Source organism: Dasypus novemcinctus, chromosome 10 (genome assembly GCF_030445035.2).
Source record: "Dasypus novemcinctus isolate mDasNov1 chromosome 10, mDasNov1.1.hap2, whole genome shotgun sequence".
Classification (NCBI taxonomy): domain Eukaryota; kingdom Metazoa; phylum Chordata; class Mammalia; order Cingulata; family Dasypodidae; genus Dasypus; species Dasypus novemcinctus.
The window spans coordinates 88,346,162-88,371,219 of record NC_080682.1 but is presented as its reverse complement, the minus strand read 5'-3'; the positions used below and the strand labels follow the sequence as shown (position 1 = coordinate 88,371,219).

Genomic DNA, 25,058 nt, shown 5'->3' with positions numbered 1-25,058 from the left:
CATCTCCTGTTAGAGTGCCTTCAGCGAGCCCACTCTACAGAAGAGCCCTTGGTCTCTAGCAGTGTGCCAGCCTCCCTGGTGAAGAGCAGTAAAGGCTGTTGCTGGCAGAAGCCATGTGCCCATTCATTGGCTTTGCCCCCCTGGTCATGCGCCTCTCACTCAGCTGTTAGTGCTGGCAGCTACACAGGATTTCATGGGGTTGGACAGTGACCTGGGTTTCCTGCCAGGGACAGTGATTACCTGACTTGAAGGTAGAGAGGGAGGGGATATGCTTTGCAGATGGAGGCAGGCAGGTGATTCTGCATTTTTATTGTTTATGACTAACATGGGTCTCTTACTTTTTCTCCACATAAATTGAAGTCCTTGCCATTTGAACAGTGCATTGATGGGAACCTTCTTTCCCCTGAGATGGAACCCAAGGTATGTGAACTGCATTTTTCTATCACTTGTTGTGGTTACACTATTTTCAAGAGTGTTTTCATTTAGCAGGTTAAAGGTGTAAACCTTAAAATATGTTACCAGTAAGGGGAAAGCGGGTGAGGGAAAAACAATGCTTCCTTCTCCATTTTCTTTTTGTGTGCACCCAGCTGTATAATGTGCTTTAACTTTTGTTACCTGGAGTGGTTATTATTATCACCTTCATTTTATATGCTCAGAGAAATTAATCTTTAACTAAACAATCTAGATATAATCACTGGGAGGAGGATGTTGTGATTCCAGCACATGTTTAGGACAGTGTGACAGCTCTCATCCTTCCTGTGCCATGTCATAGTTACAACACATGAGTACCTTTAGCCCCCCATTTATGAATACGTCATGTTATAAAAGTTCTATTAGAACTGATTTTCTCCTAGGAAACCTGTTGTGCAAGATGATTACGTTTCCAGATTGGTATACAAATATTGAATCCATGATGCATTGAAGATCAGCATAATTAGCATGGTTTCAGCCATAGCTAATGACCATTTGAAATATTATATGGGACATGTATTGTGAGGTCAACAAAACATCCGTTCTCAGTGTCTTCTGCCACCACATCTCTGAGATGTGGGGTATCACTGCATGTCAACTTCTGCCTAAAATGACCTTTTTTATATTTTCACATCAGTATGATAGAATGCGGCATCTCTACTTTTCCAAATCTGTAAGAGGAAGATCCTTTCTGTACATCTATATTAAGAGCTTCTCCACACTTCCATATTTGTAGCAGTTGGTGCCTCACATGGGCAGCCATTCTTTGGGCCATTTGAATTGTAGAGCAAAAGTCTGCAGCCTGTTCCCCTGTCCAGGGACTCTGGAGACACTGTACCTTAAACTGGGATGTGGGTGGTCCCTTCGTGGTCGTCTTGTGTGTTCCTTGAAACACTGTGACTGCTCTGTGACATTGTTTCACTCAGCGGTTCCCCTTCCCTCCCCACCTCAGCTTCAATTAGGCCTTTCACAGATGTTTCCAAAGCACATCTATAAGTGACCACCTGCCCTTTTGGAAGCGCAGCCAGGTTGTATATGCTCAAGCTTTAAGATACCGATTTGATTTCCAAGAAATATGAGTACTGCTTATATAATGTTGACCATAGTCACAATCTTGTGCAATCTTATTTAGTCCACCAAGCCACTCCTGTCCCCCCATACCCTTCTCCAGGATCACTAGTGCCACAGGTGAAAGAATCTTTCTGCAACATCTCCTAACATTGGTGCCTGGCCCTTGCTTAAATGCTTTCTGTGAATAAGCTCATGACTGTAAGATATCCCTTGTATTCTTTCCCAGCTCTGTCTTTTAAAAATGTCTTCTGGACCTCCCTGGTAACCACATCCATTGATCTGGGGTCTGGCTCTCCTTGGAGCCCACAATAAGTCAACCTTCCCTGCTCCCAACATCTCCAGAATTTAAATCCCTCATGCCCTCCCTGAGTGCTCAGGTCTCTGGACTGAAACTGTTCTTCTCATGTGCACAGATTGCAAAAAGTCCTATTCACTCTCCTTAGGATCAGCACCCGTGTCCCTATGTATCCTTAAATGGTTCCCTGGGCCAGCCAGGGCATCATAGTCCAGATAGAGTCTGGCCTCTGCCTTCCTCGGTCTGAGTCTGTTCTGGCTGTTGCTGTCACTCTAGGATCCAGGCATGTGATACTTTCTGTGCTTCTGTTTATCTATTGCCCACTTTGTTTTGGGCCCTGAGCATATATTATTTCACAGCAATCCTGAGGTAGGAGTTGTTATACCCTATTCAGCAATGATAAAACAGAGGCTCCAAGAGGTTAAAGAGCTTTCCCTGAGTCAGTCTGACTCAAAGTCTGGGCTCTTTCACTCCAGTGTGCTGCATCTCTGTTCTAATTTGGACCAGCTGGGTAATCATTTATATGCTGCTTTCCTGGCTGGGGTTCCTGCTCCTGCATATCAGGGCTATTCTTCTAGGAGACAGCAGAAGCAGAACTCAGTTGAGCATTTCCATCTCCTCCATATCATCTCTTAACCTTGTACTACATTCCCCAGCAGTGAGTTATTTCTTCTTTCCTTTTCTTCTTGGTCCGAAGACAGATCAGAGAGCCCTTTCTGTTGCTCTCAGCTCCTTTGTTGTCTTTCCTGCAGGTCTGGACCACCTCTTGGACCCCAAACATCAGTTACATCTAGGCTCTTCAGGGGGCTCTCAGGGAAGCCTGCATTGGTGTGCTTGGCTGTCTCTGCCCTGTCTTGGAGGAGCATGTATGATGATGAAACCAGAAGAGTCAATTTATTTTGTGGGCTCCCAGGAGAGCTCGTCCCCTTCTCATAGTCCCCATATAATATGGAGCCTTAGAGTCATGCCTTTCAGTTCTCCAAACTTGATTCTCACAGGTTCCCAAGTCTGACTGTGCATCAATATCTGAGGTGCTTGTTAAAAAGGGACCCCTGAGGTACACTTCCACAGGGGCTGATTCAGTGGGACCAGGTGGAGTCTAAAGGACTTGCCATTGCCCTACATGTGCCCCAAGTGATCACAAAGCAACTAGCGCCTGGACTCACATTTGGAACTGTTGGTCCTGGCTACGTGTCTGACCACATCTAACCTCTACCTCATGGGTCATCAAGAACTCAAAAATCTCATCGTTTCTATCTCTTGAGGTTCTAAATACTTACACCTTACCAGCCAGTTCTTTTCAGAATTCTTTGAGAATTTAGTGCACTCTTCTCATCTCTCTCCTTTCTGAGTATTATAGGTCCTAGTATCAAAAGTTCAGTGAATGAACTGAACAACTTCCAGGACATAAATTTATAAGCCAAATGAATTCAGAAATGTATTGGGTGCTTGGTTTTTAGTTATCTGAAACTTTAAAAGATGTCTCAGCCATTGCGGTCCCCATAACTGTTCTGACTTGCCAGTTTCAAAAATCTGTTTTGTCTTCCACATTACTTTTCTTGTCTCCAGTCCAGTGATCCACAGTTCATTCCCTTAATAATGTTGCTTCTACTTCTCTGTTTTATTCTCATTCAGAGGCATTCCACTGTATTTCACTCAGGTTTGTGGATTTTGAGGACCATTTTATCCTTTGTTCTTCACCAAAATAAGTGTTGTCCTTCATCCCCTTTTAGTAAACTTGTTTCTTTGGGAGCCTTTCCATTGCTGGGACCCAAGCCCAAGGCCCACTGCACCGAGCCTGTATCTCATGCAGGCTGTGACGCCAAGTCCCTAACAGATCTCTCTGTTGGCATGTAGCCCTCTGGCCCTCTTGTAGTTATCTCTCCTGAGCATGTGGACACCTTGCTTTGCCTTAACCTCATGTTTTTTCAGAATAACTATTACCATGCTACAGGGTTTTTCTTCTGCTGCTTCAATTTTAAATTCCAGTCCTTCCTGCCACAGCGTAGCTTCTCTCAGACAGAGCTGTGTAATGTGTTCACCTGGTCAAGCCCTAGCAGAGGTCTGTGAGGGGAGCACTCAGCAAACACTTTCCTACTGTCCACAGGAAAGCGAGTTTGGAAGAGCTGGGAAACCCATAGCTAGACAGAACTTAGTCTCCTTTCCTGCCAGGGAGAAGATGTAGATTCCTACTGTTGCAACCCCACTAATACCTGGGTGACCTGGAATGACCCAATTATTTAACTACTTTGTTCTGGACTATTGTCTTCATCTGCTAAATTGGGTTTAATAATACCTTGGAGGATTGTTATAAAATATGTATGGTAAAACAATATGCAGCTTGTATTAGAATTCTGGCTTACAGTCTATTCAAAGAATGCTAAGAGTAATTCACAGCTTTTAATTTATTGAGCTCCTGAGCCCTAGGTCACATGACAAAGGCTCTATTTGCAACTCTACTTCCTGCTTAGAGGCAGGTGTCCTGAGCCCTGGATTTGGTCTTGACTCTGGTCCTCCTTTCTGGGCCAGGCCCAGTGATCTTTGGACAGGCTTTTGGATTGGCCTAAGTGAAAAATAGCTCTTGGAGGAGGAACAGGGACTTTTTCCTGTGTACAAAGATTGGGTTTAAGTCTGAGATTGAGGGCTAATCCAGTATCTTTTTCTCCTTCCAATAGGATAGTCCTTTCCGGGTGGAACATAAGTATCCCACATTACCTGGGAAGCTTTCAGGAGCCACACCCAATGGAGAAGCTGCCAAATCTACTCCCACTGCCTCCCAGCCTGATGCCACGGAGAGCAGCCTGCTGGGGCTGAGTGAGTGTCCAGGCCCCAGGGCTGGTGGCCTCAGGAGCAGTGTCCTTGGCACATCTATTTACCATGCAAGATCCCTGCACTTTCCACTGCAGCCCGCAGTTGGAGAATGGTGGGGTGGGTAGCTGGGACAAGTTGTACCTCATGGTCGTCCCACTTCTAAGACAGTGGCTGTCTGGGTAAGTTGTGTCCTTGGGCAAAACCTTTAGAATCACAGAAAACGTGAGGCTGTACCCCCATATTTCTTTCCACTGATGATTCCCCCCCACCCCCATTGTTTTTCCTTTTTTTTTAATTCCTCCTCTCTTCAACTCCTTCCTGTCCTCTTTCCTAGCATTCCTACCCCCTCCCCTTAGTCACCCCTTTCCACCCTTCCCATTCCTCACTCTTCCTTCTTCTGTCATCCTAATCTTTTCTCTCCTCTGTCTACCTTCTTTGCTGCAGCCTCCCTATAACCATTATATTATGTGCACTTCCAAATGAGGGGAGGAATTCTTCTTAGGGAAATGGAGCCCATGGCCAATGGGCCAGGGTGTCTGTCCTCAGGTGTCCTTTTGATGATTAGGGCCTGAAATCATGGAGGTCATTGGTGTTTTTCATCCATAATGGGCTGTCTTTCCCTAAAAGTGTCAGCAGCAGATTCAGTGGCACCCATGAGGGAATATCCTCATCCTGGCCAAACTTGCCCCACCCCTGCCTCAGCCCTGGCTGTTCCCCGAGCCAGCCCATGTGTTGGCATCATAAAGACCAGTTCTGCCCTTGGCCGCAGGAGCCTCTAAATAGGCCCTTGAATGGACTCGAAGCAGCAGCTTCAGATCTTTCCAGTCCAAGCTGAGGGAGCCCTGGCAATTGCACAAGCGCCGTATGGCCTGGAGTAGTCAGCCCTCGCTGCTCTCCCTCCCTTTCCCCATGCGTGGTTACCTTGGCCTGACAGGAAGTGGTGCCAGGAGTGTTTGGTCCCCTGATGTGAGGCTGCCTCTCACTGAGCTAACACTGTGGGTTGAGTTCAGTTACCGTTCACCCTGTCCTCCTCATGGTATGATTTCTTTCTGTTTGAGTTTTTCTCTCTTGCTTGATGACACTCTTTTATTTCTTTGCTTCCCTGTAACTCTTTTGGCCTGGACTTTGGCCTTTCTTGCTTCTTCCTGTGGCTTCTCTGCTTCTTGGTTGGCTGGAGATCGTGGCCGGAGTGTCAGTGCTCCCGTATTAGGTACTGTACCTGTTCCAGGTGAGGTGGAGGTTGAGAATGCCCTTGTTTCCCCACCCTAACACCAACCCCCAAACATTCAGCCACATTCCCCTTTCTGCCTGCATCCCTTCATGTCCCTTGGGGAAAAGAGAATAAGCTCATTGTTGGAGCAATCCACAAGTACTTAGACCCCACACCTTAGAATTTGAGGACTATTAGCTCATCCAACTTTGAAACATTAAGCTAACTACCTCCTCAGAGAGAAAACCCATAGTTGCTTGAACCCCTTCAGGTCTCTGAGATCTTGGTACTGAGTTCTGCGCTAAAGGCAGAACTGGGAAAATTCTTCCCGGCTCCTACTAAAAGAAGGCCCAGGCTTGATGGAGAAGGTTTCCAAAGGTCACATCACTTCCACTCACTCACACATCATTTCATTCTTTCAATCCCAGGAGAAACAGAAAGTAGTTGGGATGACAGTGCCATGGCCAACGACCTCTCATCCACGTCATCAGGAGCTGAGTCAGGTCCTCAGTCTCCTCTGATGCCAGAGGGTAAACGGAACCCCAAAGGCATCAAGAAATTCTGGGGAAAGTAAGTTGGTGGTGATGATCATAATTGTATTACATGGTTTTCTTGAACGGACAAAGAGTCTACCTTAGCCTCTGGTCCATCAGATGTTAGAACAGCAATGAAAACAGAGCAGTCATGTTTAGAGAGATGAATTTGAGGGTTTTTGTTTTGTTTCTTTTAGGAGGTACCAGGGATTGAACCCAGGACCTCATACATGGGAAGCAGGTACTCAACCACTGAGCTATATCTGCTCCCCAGTGAGAGTTGGTTTTTTCATTTGTTTGTTTGTTTTTGGGAGGCACCAGTGATCGAACCTGGGACTTCATACATGGGAAGCAGGTGCTCAGCCATTTGAGTACATCTGCTTCCTTGAGCTGTTTTGTAAGGTCCAGAGAACTAGAACTATGAAAGTCACCTATTACTTTTAGCCAGCTGTCTTAAATGTCATTCCTTTTAGGCACCCATCCATCCTGCACACTGAGCACATGCTCTACAGCTCACTTTACATGTGCTCTGGGAGATGTGTGAACAAAACCAGATTCTTCTGTCTTGGGGGTCAGTCCATATCTTGTTAAGAAGAAATCTTTTAGTACAGTTAGCTGAGTACTTGCTGGCTCAGTCAACCCAGTCTGTGAATTGAGGCAGGAACTTGGGCCTCCTACCTGGTATCACCCTTCTCCTTGACCCCCAAGGGGAGTGGCCCAAATTGCAGAGGCAGAATAGGATTGAGGCTTGGGTCTGGTCAAGGAGCTGAAACAGGTTGTGATCCTTGACCTGAAGGGAGGTACTGGGGGCGGTGCTGCCTGGAACCTTGGTTAGGGTAGGCACTGACCCCACAATTTCAGACTGACGCCCAACAGTCCCAATGGATTACCTTCCACACAGAATCCGAAGAACTCAGTCAGGAAATTTCAACACTGATGCACCGGGGTTGGCAGAATTCCGACGAGGTGGTCTCCGGGCGACAGCAGGGCCAAGGCTCTCCAGAACCAAAGACTCCAAGGGTCAGAAAAGGTAAGGCTCCCTCAGTCTGCTGCAAGGAGCTGTTTGAAATCCTGGCCCAGAATGGAGTGTGGGGGCAGGCGGGGAGGCAGGACCACATTGTGCATTGCTCCCCAGCCTTTCCATCTGGCACTCGTAGAAATTGCTCATGTTTATAAGTACACAGAGGTGAGTACAAGAGGCCCGGCAGCCAGAAAGGCTGGGTTTGGGAGCAGGGGCCTCTGGCTCACCAGCTCTGCATGTCTGTGCACCCTTCTCGGTTGTGCCTCTGCACACTGGATTGAGAGGCTCTGGTGCAGCCATCAAGAGCATAGGTTCTACAACTCCAGGCCTGGGTTGGGATCTCTGCTCAGCCCCTTTCCAGCTGGGAGACCCAAGCCAAGATATATGTTTCTCTGCCTCCATATTCTCATTTGTAAAATGGTCTTTAAAAACAAGTATTTTATTAAAGTTCTTAAGAGGATTACATGAGCTACTGCGTGACAAACTCAGACAGCAGCCTTCCACCATTCAAGGGTAAGCTTCTTCTAGAACATTGGAGAGAGAGAGTCATCTCTTACCGGCTTTTGGGTCAGCCCCGTCCTTCCACACAGACTTCCATGGATGGGTGTTGGTGGAGTAGGCTGTGCCTGCCTTTCTCCCTCATAATGCCATTGTGCCACACTTTACTGAAGGGTGAGTAACTACAGGAGGTTGTAAAGGGTTATGTGGAGCTGCAGTGAAAATGGTAAGTTTCACATGACTGTTCTCATCATGCCTTAATGAAAAAGCACAAAAAACATTTACATTTTCCTGAGGAATGTGTGGTAGACACCCTCCAGGTACTAGTTTACCCCCTCTTCTTAGAGTCTCCTTTCAAACCTGCACAGTATGAATCTTTAGTCCTGTGTTTTGGGAAATTGCTTTTCATTTCTGTTCTTCCTACCACGCAATCCCTAGAACACATTTCCAGCAGATTTTGTATTCAAGTGTGAGTTAGTCAAGATCAATTCAGTCGAGATAAGTACTTCTGGAGGCCTTCTGTAAGACAATCCATTTTACTGGATTTAAACATTTTAAATCTAGCCAAACAGTCAAAAATAAAATGTAATAACTCTGTTAAGTTCAGGCTACGTGGAGGTCACTATACACCAGCATAAAGTCCAGATATTGAATAAGATGCACACACATACGCTCAATATTAAGTCAGATATTAAATATCAGCATTAATATAGTCTAAATCCCAAATAAGGGGGAAGGCCATTTCCCTTAGAGCATGATATTATTCACCAAGCTGCATCCCATGTGGAAATGGGAGGTTATATTATTTTGTACAAGGATGTGATACTCATTTTCCTCAGCTTGTCGTCCCCCCCATGTTTCTAGGCTTTGCTAGTTGATCCCCTGTATATGAGACAAAGGAGCCTTCCGATCCTTTTATGCTTTGATGGTACACTCAGCCCCTCCAGGAGCCTTGAAAAGAAATGTGAGGATGCAGGGACCTCCTGGGTGTGGCTCCTCTAGGGATCAAGGAGAGGGTGGTACTCTTCTAATTGCCAATGTAAATGCTCAGCACATGTTCACTTTTAGGGGTAAGATAATCTGGTTTGAAAAGGTAGAGACCATTCTAGAACCATTAGAAAGTGAGCCAAGGAAAGCTGATGCACATATTCCGTAATAAAAGTTTTCTAATTTAACAATTCTCTTAATTTAGACATTCCGGATGTTTTTTATTTTTTTCTCTGATGACAAACAAAAGCTGTAGTAAATGTCCTTGAACGACTAATTTTTGCCCCAATTCTGACTATTTCTTTAGGATTGATTCTTGGAAGGAGAGTCATGTGTCAGGGTATAAGAACTTGTCTAAGACCTTTTGGCATATTTCTCTGAGTAGGACTGCATGTTAGGGAAGCCTGTTTGCATCTGGAACTGGCTTGGGGGTTAGCAGCTTTCTCTGCCAAAGGAAGAAAGCTACGGTTCTAGCCACACAGCTGCTTTGATTGAATGGCTTTGTGCTTTGTTACACATAACAAAGGATGATGAAAGGAATAAGAATGAAGAAGTCCTAAAGAAATTGTTTATCGTAACAATGCTTGTGGTAACAAAAATGAGATTGCTGGTGGAAAAGAAATACCTTTGTTAATCATAAGCAGAAGTTTGGTATATGCTAATTTTCTCTGATATTTATAAATATTTAGGTAAAACTTTAAAAAGGTTTTGTTACTAATATCCCTATAGAAATAGTACTTTATTACTGAAACTCTCCAGCCTCAATCCCTATTTTTCCAATTAAACATGATGTTTGATAACATTTGATAGGAACTCACTCTCATCTTATGAAAGAACAAATTTTATTGACTTTTTCCCCAGGTAAGATTTTAATGATTTACATTCCAGTAGGCCTTACAGTTGAGGGAGTGCCCGTCACACCTACACCCTTACCAGCATGAAGCAGTTAACAATTTTCTTTGTTTAAACTTAGAAAGTCAATTTAATTTTTATATTTTGTCCCTTTATTTCTTCTTTCATTAATTGCCTGCAAGTTTTGCCCCTTTCTATATAATTATTAATGTGAAATCTGTTCTCTAGGCCTTGTCTGTGATAATTGGGACATATTAGCTTTGGGTTTAGTGAAGAATTTCACTTTTCATTTGATGTTCTTTACATGGGATTTTTATGATTTTCTGTGATGAAGTTCGTCAGCTTTTCCTGAGTGACTGATTAACTCATCCATTTAGGGATTTATTTTGCTATATGGGTTGAGGTATATCTTCCAGGAAAAGGCAGCGTGCTATAATGTTGACGAGGATGGGCTCTAGAGTCCTGTGACTGGGTCCCATCCAGGTGGAGGGGTTTTCTGAGTTGGGCCCTTCTGGGCTCCAGCTTCACAAAGGGTCCCGGTCACACCACCTTTCTGCTTCGGGTCCTTTTATTGCCTCGTCCTCATCCTCAGGACCACAGTCAGATTTATCATGCATGTAACGAGGTTTAAGCTTCAAGGCCCCTTACTTGCATGGGCCCTTTCCAAGGTCCAGAAGGGCCCCAGTCAGCATGTTGACAGGGCCATGTGTTTTGAAAAATATACATAAGTAAAATATTTTAAACACATCCAGTTTTGAGATAGCTGGCTGTTTTTACTCCAAATCCTCCTCTGTTTATTCTTCTTATATCGGATGATGTTGGAGTGGCCATGGCCATTTTTCAGATCTGGCTGAGAGGAAGTTGAGTTGGGGATCCTTTTAGTTTGGGTTTAATAGCCTATATGTACGTGAATTGGTACATACGTTAGTGCCAGCAGTCCTTATGTAAAAATGGCTTCCAGGGTAACTCCTACCTCCCATTGTGCCAGTGCGCTGGGCACTGTGATACAAAGATGCAGCATTGTGAGAAGTCATATTGTAACATGAATGTGTCCTCTAGCTCTTGAGACCAGAAGTATAGGGGAGTGGAGGAGAAACAACATTTGAAGGGTACAAGATCAGAAACTAGTCTGTGGAAAATTCTTCCCAATCAGCAGATTTACAAAATCATAGACAGGAGATTTGATTTTCATAGATACTTAGTCAAAACCAAAGTTTCCTCCTGTCGGGAATATACTTACTAATTAAGTAAATACAATTGTAAATGTACCTGTGTTCTCCCCCTACCATTGGGGTGGTGTATCTGAGAAGCCTCAGTTTCATCATTTTATTTGCAAATTTGGAAAGATGGTTTGGAATGTGTCAGTAAAACAAGTGGTTTCACTGCGCATAAAATGTACCTTCTCTGACGTCTCTAAACTATTTAATAGTGTGTTCAGCCATGGCACCGGTGGAAGGTACAGGAGACCCTGGCACTGAGAGAGTCTGAGGGGGTCCAGAGACTGGGTCTGATGCTGTGAGAACAACACTACACTGTGGAGGATGGAGAGAATTCACAAAACGTGTAATAAGAAGACTGTTATAGATGAGGGCTAAAGCTGGAGATTTTGTTTAAAAGGTCTACAGGACAGAGAGTTTCAAATAATCTTAAAAACATCCCCCTTCAGAACAAAAAGATCCCTCTGACATGGAGAATATTTTTTCCTAATTTCCAGTAAAAGCGAATGAAATAAAAAAAAAATTTAATAGAATGTGAAACAAAAGTGATAGAGGCATTAAAATTGAATTTTTTGACATTAATAAACATTATAAACAAACAAAAAAATCCAACTCATACCAAAAGCATTAATTCACTAAGAGCAAGAGATAAATTTTAAATGCATATAATAGGCTCCTAGATTGTTGTTTACATAAAGCAAATCATTAGAAGATTGAAATTTCTTGCTGTTTTGAAATGATTGACAAAGATTACCTAAAACTCATACTCTGTCACCACCATAAGGACATAGACAACATGCCAGTTAATGAATGTTGTCGATTCAAAGAATATTTAACGGCACAGCACTAAATAACTTGTAAGCTCTAAAATTGTACAGCTCACATATAATAGAAATTTTTTTTTCTATTTTTTTTAATGTTACATTTAGAAAATATGAGGTCCCCATATACCCCCCACCCCTCTCACCCCACTCCTCCACCCATAACAACAACCTCCTCCATCATTATGAGACATTCATTGCATTTGGTGAATACATCTCTGAGCACCGCTGCACCTCATGGTCAGTGGTCCACACCATAGCCCACACTCTCCCACAGTCCACCCAGTGGGCCATGGAAGGACATACAATGTCTTGTAACTGTCCCTGCAGCACCACCCAGGACAATTCCAATCCCCAAAAATTGCCCCCACATCACATCTCTTCCTCCCACTCCCTACTCCCAGCAGCCACCATGGCCACTTTCTCCACACCAATGCCACATTTTCTTTGATTACTAATCACAATAGTTCATGAATAGAATATCAGTAAGTCCACTCTAATCCATATACTCTATTCCTTCATCCTGTGGACTTTGGAATGGTTGTGTCCACTCCACATCTATATTGAGAGGGGGCTTAGATTCCACATGGATGCTAGATGCAGTTCTCCTGCTTTCAGTTGTAGGCACTCTTGGCTCCCTGGTATGGTGGTTGACCTTCACCTCCATGTTAGCTGAGTGGAGTAAGTCCAATAAACCAGACTGTAGGAGCTGCAAGTCTGTTGAGGCCAAGGGCCTGGCTATCACATGGTCAGTCCAGAGATTCAGGTCCCCTGGGTATACATTAAACCCCAGCACCAACTACAGTTCCGGTAAAAGTAACAGGAGAGGCTTGTGGACAAAGATCACATCTGAGTCCAGCTGAATCACACAGAAACACAAACTCCAAAGTAGTGCCAACTGACATGGCACTGAACTCCATCTGCCATGACCATAGAACCTGTGGGTCTCTGCAGCCGTCAGAAGAACGAAAACCTGGGGTTGCATCTACTTTTATCTGTCTCTGGGACTCTGCTCAGGTGTGCATAAGGGCAACTCCTCTGATAAGCTCCCGGCTCTTTTTGGAGACTCATAGCCATATAAACTAATTTGTCCTTTCCATTTCCCCCTTTTATTCAGGTCAAAAAGCATTTTTAACTCCTTGTATATAATAGAAATTTGATTGAGGATTTCCTAAATTCAACAACAGTTCTAAAAATGCACATGACAATACTGATTACTAAATCTGAAACTTAGCTAACATAATAAAAAATAAATTTTGGTCCATCATGCTAAAAGACTGAATCATCCTGTTCTCATAGAAAATATTATAGAATTGCTGAAAAGTGAAGAAGGAATCAAAAGAGAATGAAGCCAAAATGGGAAGATAAAGTATTAGAGAGCTATATCCAGGGCGAATTAATAAAAAATATTAATTTTCTGCATTTTGTGATTTTCAGCTTTAATTTTTTGGTGATTTCATTATAAATAATGGTTCAAATTTTATCAGCTTCAGACCTCAAAAACCTGGATCTGCACCCATTCGTAGCCTGTTAAAACCCAGACTTGAGGTCACGAGTGATCAGCATCTGTCCCAGGGCCCACGTCATCTCCAGCACTTGTTCTAGATTCATGCTTTTTCTTGTCATTTTTGGTTCTCCAAGGATTCCCTTACTTTAAGAACAGTTCAGTCATACATTCAAAAATTGTTTTTATCTAGTGTGTTAGAGGTACTTTCCTGGGTAGAATGTTCTTTCTCTAGGTTTCTATATTTCATAAATCCCCACTTATTTTTAAAAATGAATATAGAATTGCTCTGTCAAACCTCCTGCTCACCCCAAAAAGGGTTCTAGTGTGCCATTACATTCACACTTTAAATGAAAAGTTGCCATCTTTAAGAATTGATGGCTTTGTAATACTTAGCCTGCCTGGGAACATGACCTGGCTCTTCATTTATTCATGTCTTTTTTTTATGCTGCTCAATGGAGTGTCATAGTCACTGCCCCCACCATCCCATCCTCACATACACAATCACATGGGACCCACACATGCCTTGTTAAGGCAACTCCTAGACATTTTATATTTTTGGTTATTATGAATGGGATTTTTCAATGGTTTTAATAAAAATGTTAGTATCTGTGTATTGATGGCATCTAGGAAATTTGAGTTGTGTGTGTGTATATAAAATATGTATTATATATCATATGTGCATATGTACCCATGCGTGCTCACACACATAATGACCCATCTTACTAATCACTCTTGTTCTTCTAGGTTCTAGGTAGACAGTCATAATATCTGAAAATAATGGCTTTCTTTTATTTCTGCCTTTCAAATAACTATACTCCATATATAATATAAAAGATTTATTTTATCTATTTTTCATTTATCCCCCCCTTTCCCTAGATGTTTCGCTTGTCTGTCTGTTCATTGTTTGCTTACCTTCTCCAGAAGCCACTGGGAACCAAACCCAGGATCCCCAACGTGGGAGGCGAATGCCCAACAGCCTGAGCCACATCCGCTCCCAGCGGGCTGTGACGTCTGCTGGTTTGTGGCATCTGCTTGTTGTGGCAGGGTATGGGGTCTTGCTCATTGTGGCGGGTGTGGTGTCTGCTTGTCTTTTTTAAGAGGCACTGGGACCTGAACCTGGGGCCTCCTGTGTGATAGGCAGGCACCCAACTGGCTGAACCAAATCTGCTTCTCCATATATATATTTTTAAATATGTTAATTTGTTTTGAGAATATCCACTTTCTTATTTATTTTTATTTCTCTCCCCAACCCCCCTGCTCTGTGTCCATTTTGCCACATGTTCTTCTTTGTCCACTTCTGTTGTTGTCAGTGGCATGGGAATCTGTGTTTTCTTTTGGTTGCATCATCTCATGCTGTTAGCTCTTCGTGTGTGCGGCACCATTCCTGGGCAGGCTGAACTTTCTTTCACGGTGGACGGCTCTCCTTACGGGGCGCACTCCTTGCACATGGGGCTCCCTTACGTGGGGACACCTGTGTGGCATAGCACTCCTTGCGCACATCAGCACTGCACGTGGGCCAGCTCCACACGGGTCAAGAAGGCCTGGGGTTTGAACCGCAGACCTCCTGTGTGGTAGATGGACACCCTATCTATTGGGCCAAGTCCACTTCCCTCCATATATTTTTAAAAATATCTTCTTTTATTGGCTGCAAATCTCCCACCACTGTTATTAGCACTGACTTTTAAAGTTATTGTCTCCCATTAATTATTAACGTGGCTTTCCCTAGTATTTCATTATAAATAAGGTATTAACTGTTAATTGAAGGTTTTAATATCAGAAAACTCCGCTTTTTTAGTTTTCTAAATGTTTTCCTAAGAATGGTATTGAACCTTGCTGAAATCATGATTCCATTCTGGATCTTGTCCTACTGGCCACACTTCTGGGCTTGTGGCACATGGACATTGCATATGGCCCTATGACACAAGTAAACAAGGCCTCCTGAGGATCCTATAGGCTGCTCATGCTCTAAATACCTGGAGATTTGAAATTCAGGCCATGACCTATCATAGGAAACTCTAGTGTTTACCCCAAATGAGTATACTGCAATGGAATTTTGTTCAACTAAATTCCACAACCAGGATTTTAAAAATTATTCTATTTTGGTGAGGCTTTGTTATATTCAGATGGGAAGTCAGACTCTCATGCTAATAGGAATGTGCTGTTTTCCTGCTCCCTAGTGACTCCAATGCTCCCTTTGCCCAGTGGAGCACCGAGCGTGTGTGTACGTGGCTAGACGACTTTGGCCTGGGTCAGTACGTGATCTTTGCCAGGCAGTGGGTGGCCTCTGGCCACACTTTACTGACAGCTACCCCTCAGGATATGGAAAAGGTAAGGGCCAAGCTCCAGGCAAGATGGCTCCCATGGCTTCCCAACCCCGTACATGGGAGATAAGCCCCTCATGCCTCCCCCTGCTCCTGTCCCGCAAAACACTGAAAGATGGAGTAAAGAAGGATAGAGGAGGCAGATTCCCCCTCTTCTGTCATTCTCCACCCACACCTGGCATCTTCTGAGGGCCAAACTGCTGAAATTTCACATCTCATCTTCTGTCAATTTCAGGAGCTAGGAATTAAGCATCCTCTACACAGGAAGAAACTGATTTTAGCAGTGAAAGCCATCAACACCAAGCAGGAGGAGAAGTCTGCCCTGCTAGACCACGTTTGGGTGACACGTAAGTATAGGCAAATATGGCTTAAGGGTTTTTCTGGCAGCTCCTGTAAGGCAGAGTGAGTTTCCCTGTTGAATGCATGCATCATAGACAGCTATCTCCATGTGAAAGGCAGATGGGTTACTAAACCTTTTGGGAGAATAAAACTGGGACCTTAAAATGGTAATTTGCTTCTTTTCTTTTTTTTTTTTTTTGGCCTCTACATTCTCCCATTCTCATGAATCCTGACACACCTATTCTTCCCGTTACTGTAGGGTGGCTTGATGATATTGGCTTACCCCAATACAAAGACCAATTTCATGAATCCAGAGTTGACGGACGAATGCTGCAATACCTAACTGTGGTGAGGATTTTCCCTTTAAATATTTCAGTTGTCTCTCTGAGCACTCAGCTCAGGAGTACCTATGGTGGTCATTTTAAGCCTGATTCCACTTCCTCCTCCATATTCTTAACGTCTTAAGATAGTATCATTTATCATATAAGAAGTCCCAAGTAGCAGAGTACAAATTACCGTCATAAAAGAAGCTGTTGGTCTGTTAACGTGCAACTTCTTAGGATGTGGTAAACATGTCTCTGTTTGGTGTGGGAAGGATCCTTAGGGTTCTTTTGTCACTCTGGTAGCTCTGGTTCATCAACCTAGACTCTTCCTCTTCCAGAATGATCTACTCTTCTTAAAAGTTACCAGCCAACTACATCATCTCAGTATCAAATGTGCCATTCATGTGCTACATGTCAACAAGTTCAACCCCCACTGCCTACACCGGCGGCCGGCTGATGAGGTGAGGACAGGACAGTACCTAACCATGTAGCCTGAACCAGGATACCCAAAATACTGTATGTGAGAAAACAAGAATGGCATCATCACAGAAATGGCTGCGCTCTGGGCCATGGTGCTTGGGATTCTCTTTGCTAGTGACCGATGGTGTCCCAAATCTTCCTGTTACTTTCACTTTCTGTCACAGGAATAGCCACTAGATCCACAAGTTCCTACCCTTCTTTGGGGGTACACATGCTATAGGCCAGAGCACAGTGGCAGCAAGTCTTTCAAAGCCATTGTAATGATTAAAGGAAATGAGGAGATGGTGCAAAGGAGAGGGAGGAGAAAGTCAAAATAGAAGGATGGTGTTAAAGTGGACAGAGGAGAGAAATGCCAGGGCGGAAGGAGTGAAGAAGAGGCCATAAAAAACCAGACATTCCAGAAGAGATTTGTCTGTTTGTAAATACAAAATTAACCTACCTCTAGTCCTAGTTTCATTAGAGATTTATGAGCTAGTTTTGTTGGAGAAGAAATACTGTAGTTAAACACAGCAACAAAAATCCTGGTAAAATCTCTGATAAATGTTCCATGAACCTTGGAATTCTTTATGGGCCTTGAAGCTGAAGGGTTTCAGTCAAACTACATCTCCTCTGTTCCTGGAAACCATGTTTAACCCTGTTATAAGGTTAATTCAACTTCCTGAGGGTCTCAAACTCTTACCTCTGCCTTCCACCTTCCATTTTTTCCTATTCATCAAATATATTTGAATGGCTTTTGCCTGCCAGGCCCAGTGCTGGGCATTTTGAGGACCAAAATGCCACCTCAATGCACTTAGGTGCACGCACCAAGAGATCTTATGACCAGAAAACACTCAGCTCATAATTGACGGTCATCTTTAAAGTTCTGTTGAATCAATGAATGGATGATTATATGTCTCCATTTGTTAATCCCAAATTTTTCTGAGGATTAGGGAGTGAAAAGGATTCTGGAATCGGATATATTGCTATAGAAGATCCTGCCAGATTCCACAAGAGTGCTATTTCCTAGAAACTGGAGAGGCTCTCGGGCAGAAGGTCCTGGCTAGCCGGGGTCACTGGGCATGAGGGCCCCAGGGTCACTTCTCTTCTGAGGCATCTGGCGTCTACACTGCCTGAGCCACCCTCATGGGGAAGGTTTATTGACAGGGGCTGACTACAGAGGACCATATTAGAACCTCTTAAGCCTAATTTCTTCACTTTCCTTCCTTTCACAGAGTAACCCTTCTCCTTCAGAAGTTGTGCAATGGTCCAACCACAGAGTGATGGAGTGGCTGCGATCTGTGGACCTGGCAGAGTATGCACCCAACCTCCGCGGGAGTGGCGTCCATGGAGGTCTCATTGTGAGTGGCGCTCCGGGCTAGCCCACCTGCTCACATTCGGTGCAAACTGGGCTATTCAGAGACTGATTTCTTAAGGTCTCCACATAAATCCTAATGAAAAATAGTGATAGAGCATCTGAAACCCTTATATAAATTGAAGTTTCAAAGAAAGTATTTTGGTAATCTATGATTGAGAACTAATATACCACATGAAAACTGTATGGCTTCTGGAAGGACTTACATGGCAGTTGAGCCAGAGATTCTAGGCCAATGGGATTGCATAAGGATCAGTCCTTAACGAGCAGCTCCACCTGTTACTAGGGGAACATGGAGTCTCAGGAAGTGAGGGGGGAGACCTTAAAATGTAACTTCCTTCTTGATATGATATGATTATCAGCATTCAGGTCTGTTAATGGCAGAGCCAGAAGGGAAATGAGGAGGTGGGTGGCTCTGGGAGTCAGCCTTGTCAAAGAGGTCATAGTTCTCTGCTGGTTTATGAAATTGAGGTGGTTCAACAAATGTGCTGGTGTCTGCTCAGAGCCAGGCCTTGGACCAGGTAAAGGGAGGGGAATGGGACACAGAACAGTGGATGAGCATCAGCCTCTGTCCTGGAAGCACCCCTGGCCCATGGGGCCAGCTTCTCAGCATCACTCAGCTGGAGCCATTTCCGGTTGTAACTTGATTGCATTGTCCATTTTTTTCTTAGATCCTGGAGCCACGTTTCACTGGGGACACTCTGGCTATGCTGCTTAATATCCCACCACAAAAGACACTTCTCAGACGCCACCTAACCACCAAGTTCAGTGCCCTCATTGGTCCTGAGGCTGAGCAGGAAAAGCGAGAGAAAATGGCATCTCCAGCTTACACCCCACTGACCACCACAGCCAAAGTCCGGGTGAGTTGCCAGACCCTGCCTGGGCCGGGCCACAGGGGCCTGCCTTCTGGGCCTTGGCTGTACAGCAGCCGGCCCTGTGCCTGGAGCCAAACCACTCGGGGCAGCCTGGACCAGGGGGCACTCTCAGCTTTTGCTGTGGGACTTCGGTCCTCTTGTCTCTTAGTCTTTGTTGGGCAAGTTCCCTGCCAGTCTTGGGTCCAAGGAAGAAAGTTCGGTTTCTTTACACAGAAACTATAAGCAGGAAGCACCACTGATGTCTGTCAGTTGAGAAACTGCATCTATTCTCAGGTGACTGGGAGGTCACTCTTCATCCCAATGATGCTGTGACTCATTTTGCAAAGCAGATGAATCCCCCAGTGGCATGGGGCCTTGGTCAAAAGCTGCCCTGCCATCACAGGGGGCACTCCCCTGGAAGCCTGTCCAGTTTGTCTTGTGCTGAGGTGGTGGTCAGCGTGCAGCTGTCTAGAAGTCTGGAGGTCATCCCAGCAGCAGCACTGCTTGTGGGGCTCTGGATTTCACAAAACCCATCAGACATGCTTGAGCCACACCAGCCCTAGGCTGTGTCCTTCCCAGCCTGCAGGCTCCCAGGCCAGGTCTCCCTCAGGGCTCTGCTCTGACCTCTTTAGAGCCACCAGCCCTTTGGCAGAATCTCTGGAGACCAGGCTGGCTGTCCCTAGATACCTCAGGCCCAGCTACAAGTCATGCTCCAAGGGAGCAGGACAGGAAGTGTGTCAGGGGACACAGTAGAGGAGTGCTGGCCACAGATAAGACACGGAGGAAGGGCCGTCCAGTGTGGCTTCCCACAGGCACTAGGCACTGCCAGGGGAAGAGAGCTCCTTGCCCCCATGCGGTGCCAACACTGGTGAGGCAAGTCCTCTGTGCAGACCGTGCGTCACCTAGGAACTCCTGGTCTGCCTGGGGAAAGAAGCTGCTCACTGGTGAGGCAGGAGGGTGTGAGTTTCAGGACAGAAGCTTGCAGGAGCAACTCTTCTTGTTCAAGATTATTTATTTCTTGGCTTGTCCCCAGCACAGAAATTGCTGACAGGGATCTCTATTTTGTTAATAGTTTCTCCAGAAGCAGATTGCCTTATTCCTTACCTTGTGGGCCCGCTCTTAAATGTATTGCCAGCCATATCTGCACACGGGTTTGCTAATCTTCTCATAATCTTGTGCTTGCTGTGTTGTAGCCAAGGAAACTAGGATTTTCACATTTTGGAAACATAAGAAAAAAGAAGTTCGATGAATCGACGGACTACATTTGCCCAACAGAGCCAAGTAGCAGTGCCAGGGACAGTCACAGGGTCTACAGTGGCTACCAGGGCCTCAGGACCCTTGATGGCCCTGAACTGGATGGACTGGACCAGGTGGGACAGATGAGCTGATGCCCTTGTCACCTGCCCTCTCTCTGCATCCTGAGAGCTCACAGTAACACTGCGTGTGCCACCATGTAACCTCACCTCACCCTGCACATGTGCATGGCTCGCCGAGAACATTCAAGCAATTGTGTATCCCGGGGCCATTCTCCTTTTGAATCCTTCAGGTGGCCAGGTTATGGAGTTGTACCTTTGCTAAGGGGTCAGACTTTGAGGATTGTTGCCAAAGGTGGATTCAGGAGGAAAGACATAAAAGAGATGCTTTTACAATTTTGGTAATTCTTAATGTCTATCTTCACCACCAGTGGAAACACATGAACTTGGAAACAGGTCCAAAGACCATGGACAGTCCCAAGAGGCTCAGCTCTCAGGTGCCTTCCCTGTACATCAGCTAAGGGAAAATCTCAAGTGCCTTTCAGCCTGGAGCCCACAGAGTCTTACTGAAATTGGAGGGACAAGCAGCAGGGATTTCTGCCAGTGGCAGTATAACTGTATCGTGCCTTTCTGAGGTGGTTGTCTTTCTGGTAATAAAAATGATATTTATATAGACAGCAAACACTGCAGCATATCCTTAATCTTGTTGGAGGATGAGAGCTGGGCACAGCTAGAAATGGAGTCCTGTTTATTGGGTAGCTTGCAAGCTGGTGGTCCCAAGCCTGGTCCTCGGTCAGGTGCTCACTTGGGATTTGCCAAGAGTCATGGACAAGGGGGATGAAGAAAGGGGACACCCCCACCCCCGTATCCTTCAGAGCGAGGCTGAGACCCGCTGTTTCACGCCCTACCTCTCTCAGGCCTCACGCACACCCTGACTGTAGATCACATCTGTCGTGAGGACACCAGAGTTGGTCTCTGTTTCAGCCACATGAGCTACCTTGTGAGGAAGTGGTGGGGAGACAAGAGGGCAGGCTTATTGGAAGGATGTGTTCTTTCAAGTATTCTCCCAGTGTTTCTGTTACTGACCTAGTTGGGCCTGCAGCCATGTGGGGGCTGGTCTGTCTGCATTGGGAGAGCTGGAGCAGGCCTGTCCTGATTGAGAGGCCGACTGACTAATGATGGGTACTCCAGATGGACCTTGCATAGCCAGGAACTAAGGGAGAGGCACGCCTTGCCAGTCTAGCCTCCTGCCTGTGGTTTCATCTACCCCAGGGAAGCTTTTGGCTCTAGTTGGCCCATTGGTCTCATCTGCAGAAGAATAAGAGCAGGGCTACAACTGTGTGATGGCCAAGCCAGGGCCTAATGACCCCATTATGGGCACACTGCTTCTGTCCCAAGTGGAGGCTACCTAAGTTTTGCTTCTTAGACACTGGCAACCTTAGGTACAGTGGAGGCCACAGCCTCTCCTGCAGTCCTGCCAGCAAAGGATGTGGGCAGGGGGCTGGCATGGCTGTCATTTGATCCTGGTACCTGGGATCACTGGATGGCAGGTGCTCTGCAAGGCTGACACCTGGGCATTGCAGCTGTAGAGCCACAGTCAGGGCAGGCTTTGCCCCTTATTTCCTGTCATGTCCTGGTGAGAGTGTCTCTGCATGCGCCTGTTTTCAAACCCTGCATGGAACTGTTTGCCACTAATTTCTCTGTGCAGCCTCAAACAAGACCTGTTCCCTTTGTGGGGCTCAAATTTCCCACCTGTAAAATGTAGGGGTTATACTTGATGACCTCAGAGGATGCTACCATGTCTACAACATCTACATAGGTTTAGGTGAGGAGAGACAGGTGAGGAGGGGCAGGCTGGCATTTCCTGAGGAGGACTGGCAGGAGGGAGGCTCCTGGGTAGTGAGGCAGCTCTATCAGCAGCTCCCTGAGGATGCTCACCTATACCTGGGCATTGGTGCCTGGGGTCCTGTCGGTGTCTGGGAATTGTCCATCAATTCACCATCCTAAAAGCCTTCACCCCTGCTGGGCTCTGCTCGGCTCTGCTCCAGGAAATAGCTGGGCCCTGAACATGTGCAGCAAGGCTGCTTTTGAAGTCCCTGCCTTGCCGCGCTCCCAGGCCCCTGAGTGCTGGTGCCTGGGTGAGGCCCTGGGAATGAGTGCCTGTCTGTGTGGGATGCTCATGTGCTTGTCAGTGGAAGCTCTGCCTATCTCCAGGGTCAGAAGCAGCATGTGCTCTGCCCATCTGTCACTCCACTCTTGGGCTCCCTCCCCTGGGGAAGCATGCCCTGGAGAAGCCAGGACTGAGCAGAAGAGGATTTGCATGTCGCCTCTGCGAATCGTGAGCCAAGGCCACCTGTGCTGACAGGACTGCTGCCCATTTTACAGATGGCACCTTCAGAAGGCACTGTGACACAGATAGGGCTCCTCTCCCAGGACATTCACCGCCTCACGGTAGGACTCTGACCCTTGCTCCATGGTAGGACAGGCTGGGGAACCCCAGTGAGTGTGGTGTGGTGGTGTCCAAGGCCTGGGGCAGCCCCCCACCCCTAATAGCGAGCCTGTGTCATCGGGGCCTACACTGAGGGAGAGCCAAGGGATGGCGCTGGGCACTGGGAGGGGTCCTGGCTGAAGTGTGTGAGCTCTCATCTCCTCTGCCTGGTCTAGGAGCTGGCAAGGACTCCAAGATGCTTAGCAGCTCTGGGTCACCTGTTGAGTCAGCCCAAAGCCCAGGCATTTCCTATCGTACCTCTGACTTTGCAGATACCATAGGCATGTCAGCACCCAATGAGGACAAACCTTTTCAGGGGAGGCAGGTTGGTCTCAGAAGAGGAGCAGTTCTGGAGTTTGGCAGACCTGATTGAAATACCTGCACTACCTCTTACTAGCTCTGGGATGTTGAGCAAGTCATCATCTCTTTGAGCCTTGGCTCAAGAGATCTGTAAAGCATCTGTAAAGAGATCTGTAAAGCAGGCTAATAATATTTGCCTTGTAAGCCTTGCATGGAGACTAGAGTTGGTGGTAAAAGGCCAGCCACAGAGCATGGATTCATGTTTTTAAGGCCGGTAAGTCCCAGGGCTCTAAAGTATGAACAGTTTATTCTTAATAGTGTTGTCTATTCTGACCCAAAACTCTGCTTCTTGGGATACCATGAACTCAGAGGCACTGGTGTTACACAAGGAACCAAAAAGTCCAGTGCTCGCACACAACTGCCACAGGGCAGCCTGGACCACAATTGGTAAACTGCCCCACTGACTGTGTCCTTTCAGACTCTGCTGAGCCAGGACCAGCTGCTGAATGACTCTTGCCTGGCCACTCCTGACTCTGATGACTGGAGATGATGGACTTCGTGGCTGAGAGCCCAGAGAAGCACGTGTTGGGGAGGGGGCTGAGTCTTTGCTTCGATGGGGAGCTGGCACACTGCCTTCTCAGAGCCCAGACTGGGAAGGGCAGGACATCTCCGACACGGGCGCTGACAGGCACGAAGCAGAACTGCGGAACAGATGTCTAAGAGCTGGTCCCCGCGTCCTATGAGTTTTTGACTGTGCTGTGCTCTTCATCACAGCCTTTAAAACTTTTGTATTTTTATACGTGGACTGTAGACCACTTCTGTGGGGCGGCAGTGAGGTATCAGGGCACAGACTCAATGGTGCCTACTGTTCCTGGGGACAGCGGAGAGGCTCTTTGACCAGTGGGGATGGGCTTGTTCATAAAACTGCTGGGAAAAAAATTTCTGAAAAAATGTTCTGAATGGTCTGTAGTACTGAGCTGGGTGAAATGATAAGAGGGAGGCCCCTTCTGGGCTGCTTCACAGAAGCATGCAATTCCATTCACAGGAGTCTGGTCTGGTGAGGGTGTCACATGTGCATATTAAGGACCTTCCATGCCTGGGCTAGGGAGGGGCCAAGGTCCATGCCTAAGTGGTTCTTACAGTATAGTCTAGTGGGAAGTACAGACCTGTTTAAAACAGGAGTGTGCTAAAATGTTAGCGGTGCTCCAATATAAATCTCAAAAGCCCAAAAGGGCAAGTTGTCATTTCTAATAGAGGCCTCGAGGTTGGGACTGAAAAGCCTCCATGAAGATACTTGGATTTTGAAGGATGACTTGTGATATGCCAGAGGGGAAGAACATTCCAGGCAGATGGGCTTGATATATCGTAGCACATAGTGGGAACTTCCAATAGTGTGTAAGACTAGAGTAGGGATTCTCAATCTCTACACTCTTGTCATTTTGGGCTGGAGGGGGCTGTCCTCTGCATTGTAGGATGTTCAGAGGCATCCTTGGCTTCACCCTCTAGATGTCAGTAGCATCTCCTCTCCTCTCAATTATCTCCAGACATTGCTAAATGTTCCCTGGGAAGCAAAATCACCCCTGGTTGAGAACCACAGGATTAGAGAATGAGGTTAAAGTAGGTCCAAGAAAGGAAAAAATCTTGTAAGGTCAGCAGAGGTCAGACCAAGAAAGGCCTTAAGCCAAGTCACTGGACTTTCTCCTGGAGAAAGAGGATTGCTTGGGTGGGGACCAGGGTGAAAGCAGTGAAGAATTTAAAGCAGGGGGACAAGCATGGCCAGGTTTCTGTTTCACAAAAGCATCTCAAAGGACTGGATCTGGGTCTTATTCATTGTGCAACACTCAGCAGAGTATATTTCTTTGACTACTAGGGTATTCACTGAGGATATGCTGAACAGATAGATGGATGAATATAATCTCCTTCCTGAGAGACCATCCTAGTGTTTGGCCATCCTGTGGACAAGACACATCTATCCCTAGGACTGTAGTTATATCTGCCGCCCCCTCCATACACTGAGTACCCAATCCAGCTACATCAAGGTTCTGCATTGCTGCC

The 25,058-nt window shown here is 45.9% G+C and overlaps 1 protein-coding gene across 7 annotated transcripts in view; it reads left to right on the top strand.

Annotated features, from left to right (window-relative positions):
• Nucleotides 1–23,669, top strand: part of PPFIBP2 (PPFIA binding protein 2) — a 153,181-nt gene extending 129,512 nt beyond the window's left edge. For 2 of the 7 annotated variants that reach the window (XM_058305794.2, XM_058305798.2), the window contains 14 exons: nt 361–420; nt 4,513–4,651; nt 5,826–5,858; nt 6,287–6,428; nt 7,293–7,421; nt 15,472–15,622; nt 15,851–15,962; nt 16,214–16,302; nt 16,616–16,738; nt 17,969–18,094; nt 18,780–18,968; nt 20,156–20,332; nt 22,601–22,666; nt 23,482–23,669. In XM_058305794.2, coding sequence (XP_058161777.1) covers nt 361–420; nt 4,513–4,651; nt 5,826–5,858; nt 6,287–6,428; nt 7,293–7,421; nt 15,472–15,622; nt 15,851–15,962; nt 16,214–16,302; nt 16,616–16,738; nt 17,969–18,094; nt 18,780–18,968; nt 20,156–20,332; nt 22,601–22,666; nt 23,482–23,553 — 1,608 coding nt within the window. In that variant the 3' untranslated portion in view covers nt 23,554–23,669. Of the gene's footprint in view, nt 1–360; nt 421–4,512; nt 4,652–5,825; nt 5,859–6,286; nt 6,429–7,292; nt 7,422–15,471; nt 15,623–15,850; nt 15,963–16,213; nt 16,303–16,615; nt 16,739–17,968; nt 18,095–18,779; nt 18,969–20,155; nt 20,898–22,600; nt 22,667–23,481 lie in introns of those variants that run through there. The other 5 variants (XM_071218223.1, XM_058305799.2, XM_058305797.1 and 2 more) reach the window with 3 other exon arrangements.
• Nucleotides 23,670–25,058: the final 1,389 nt, after the last annotated feature.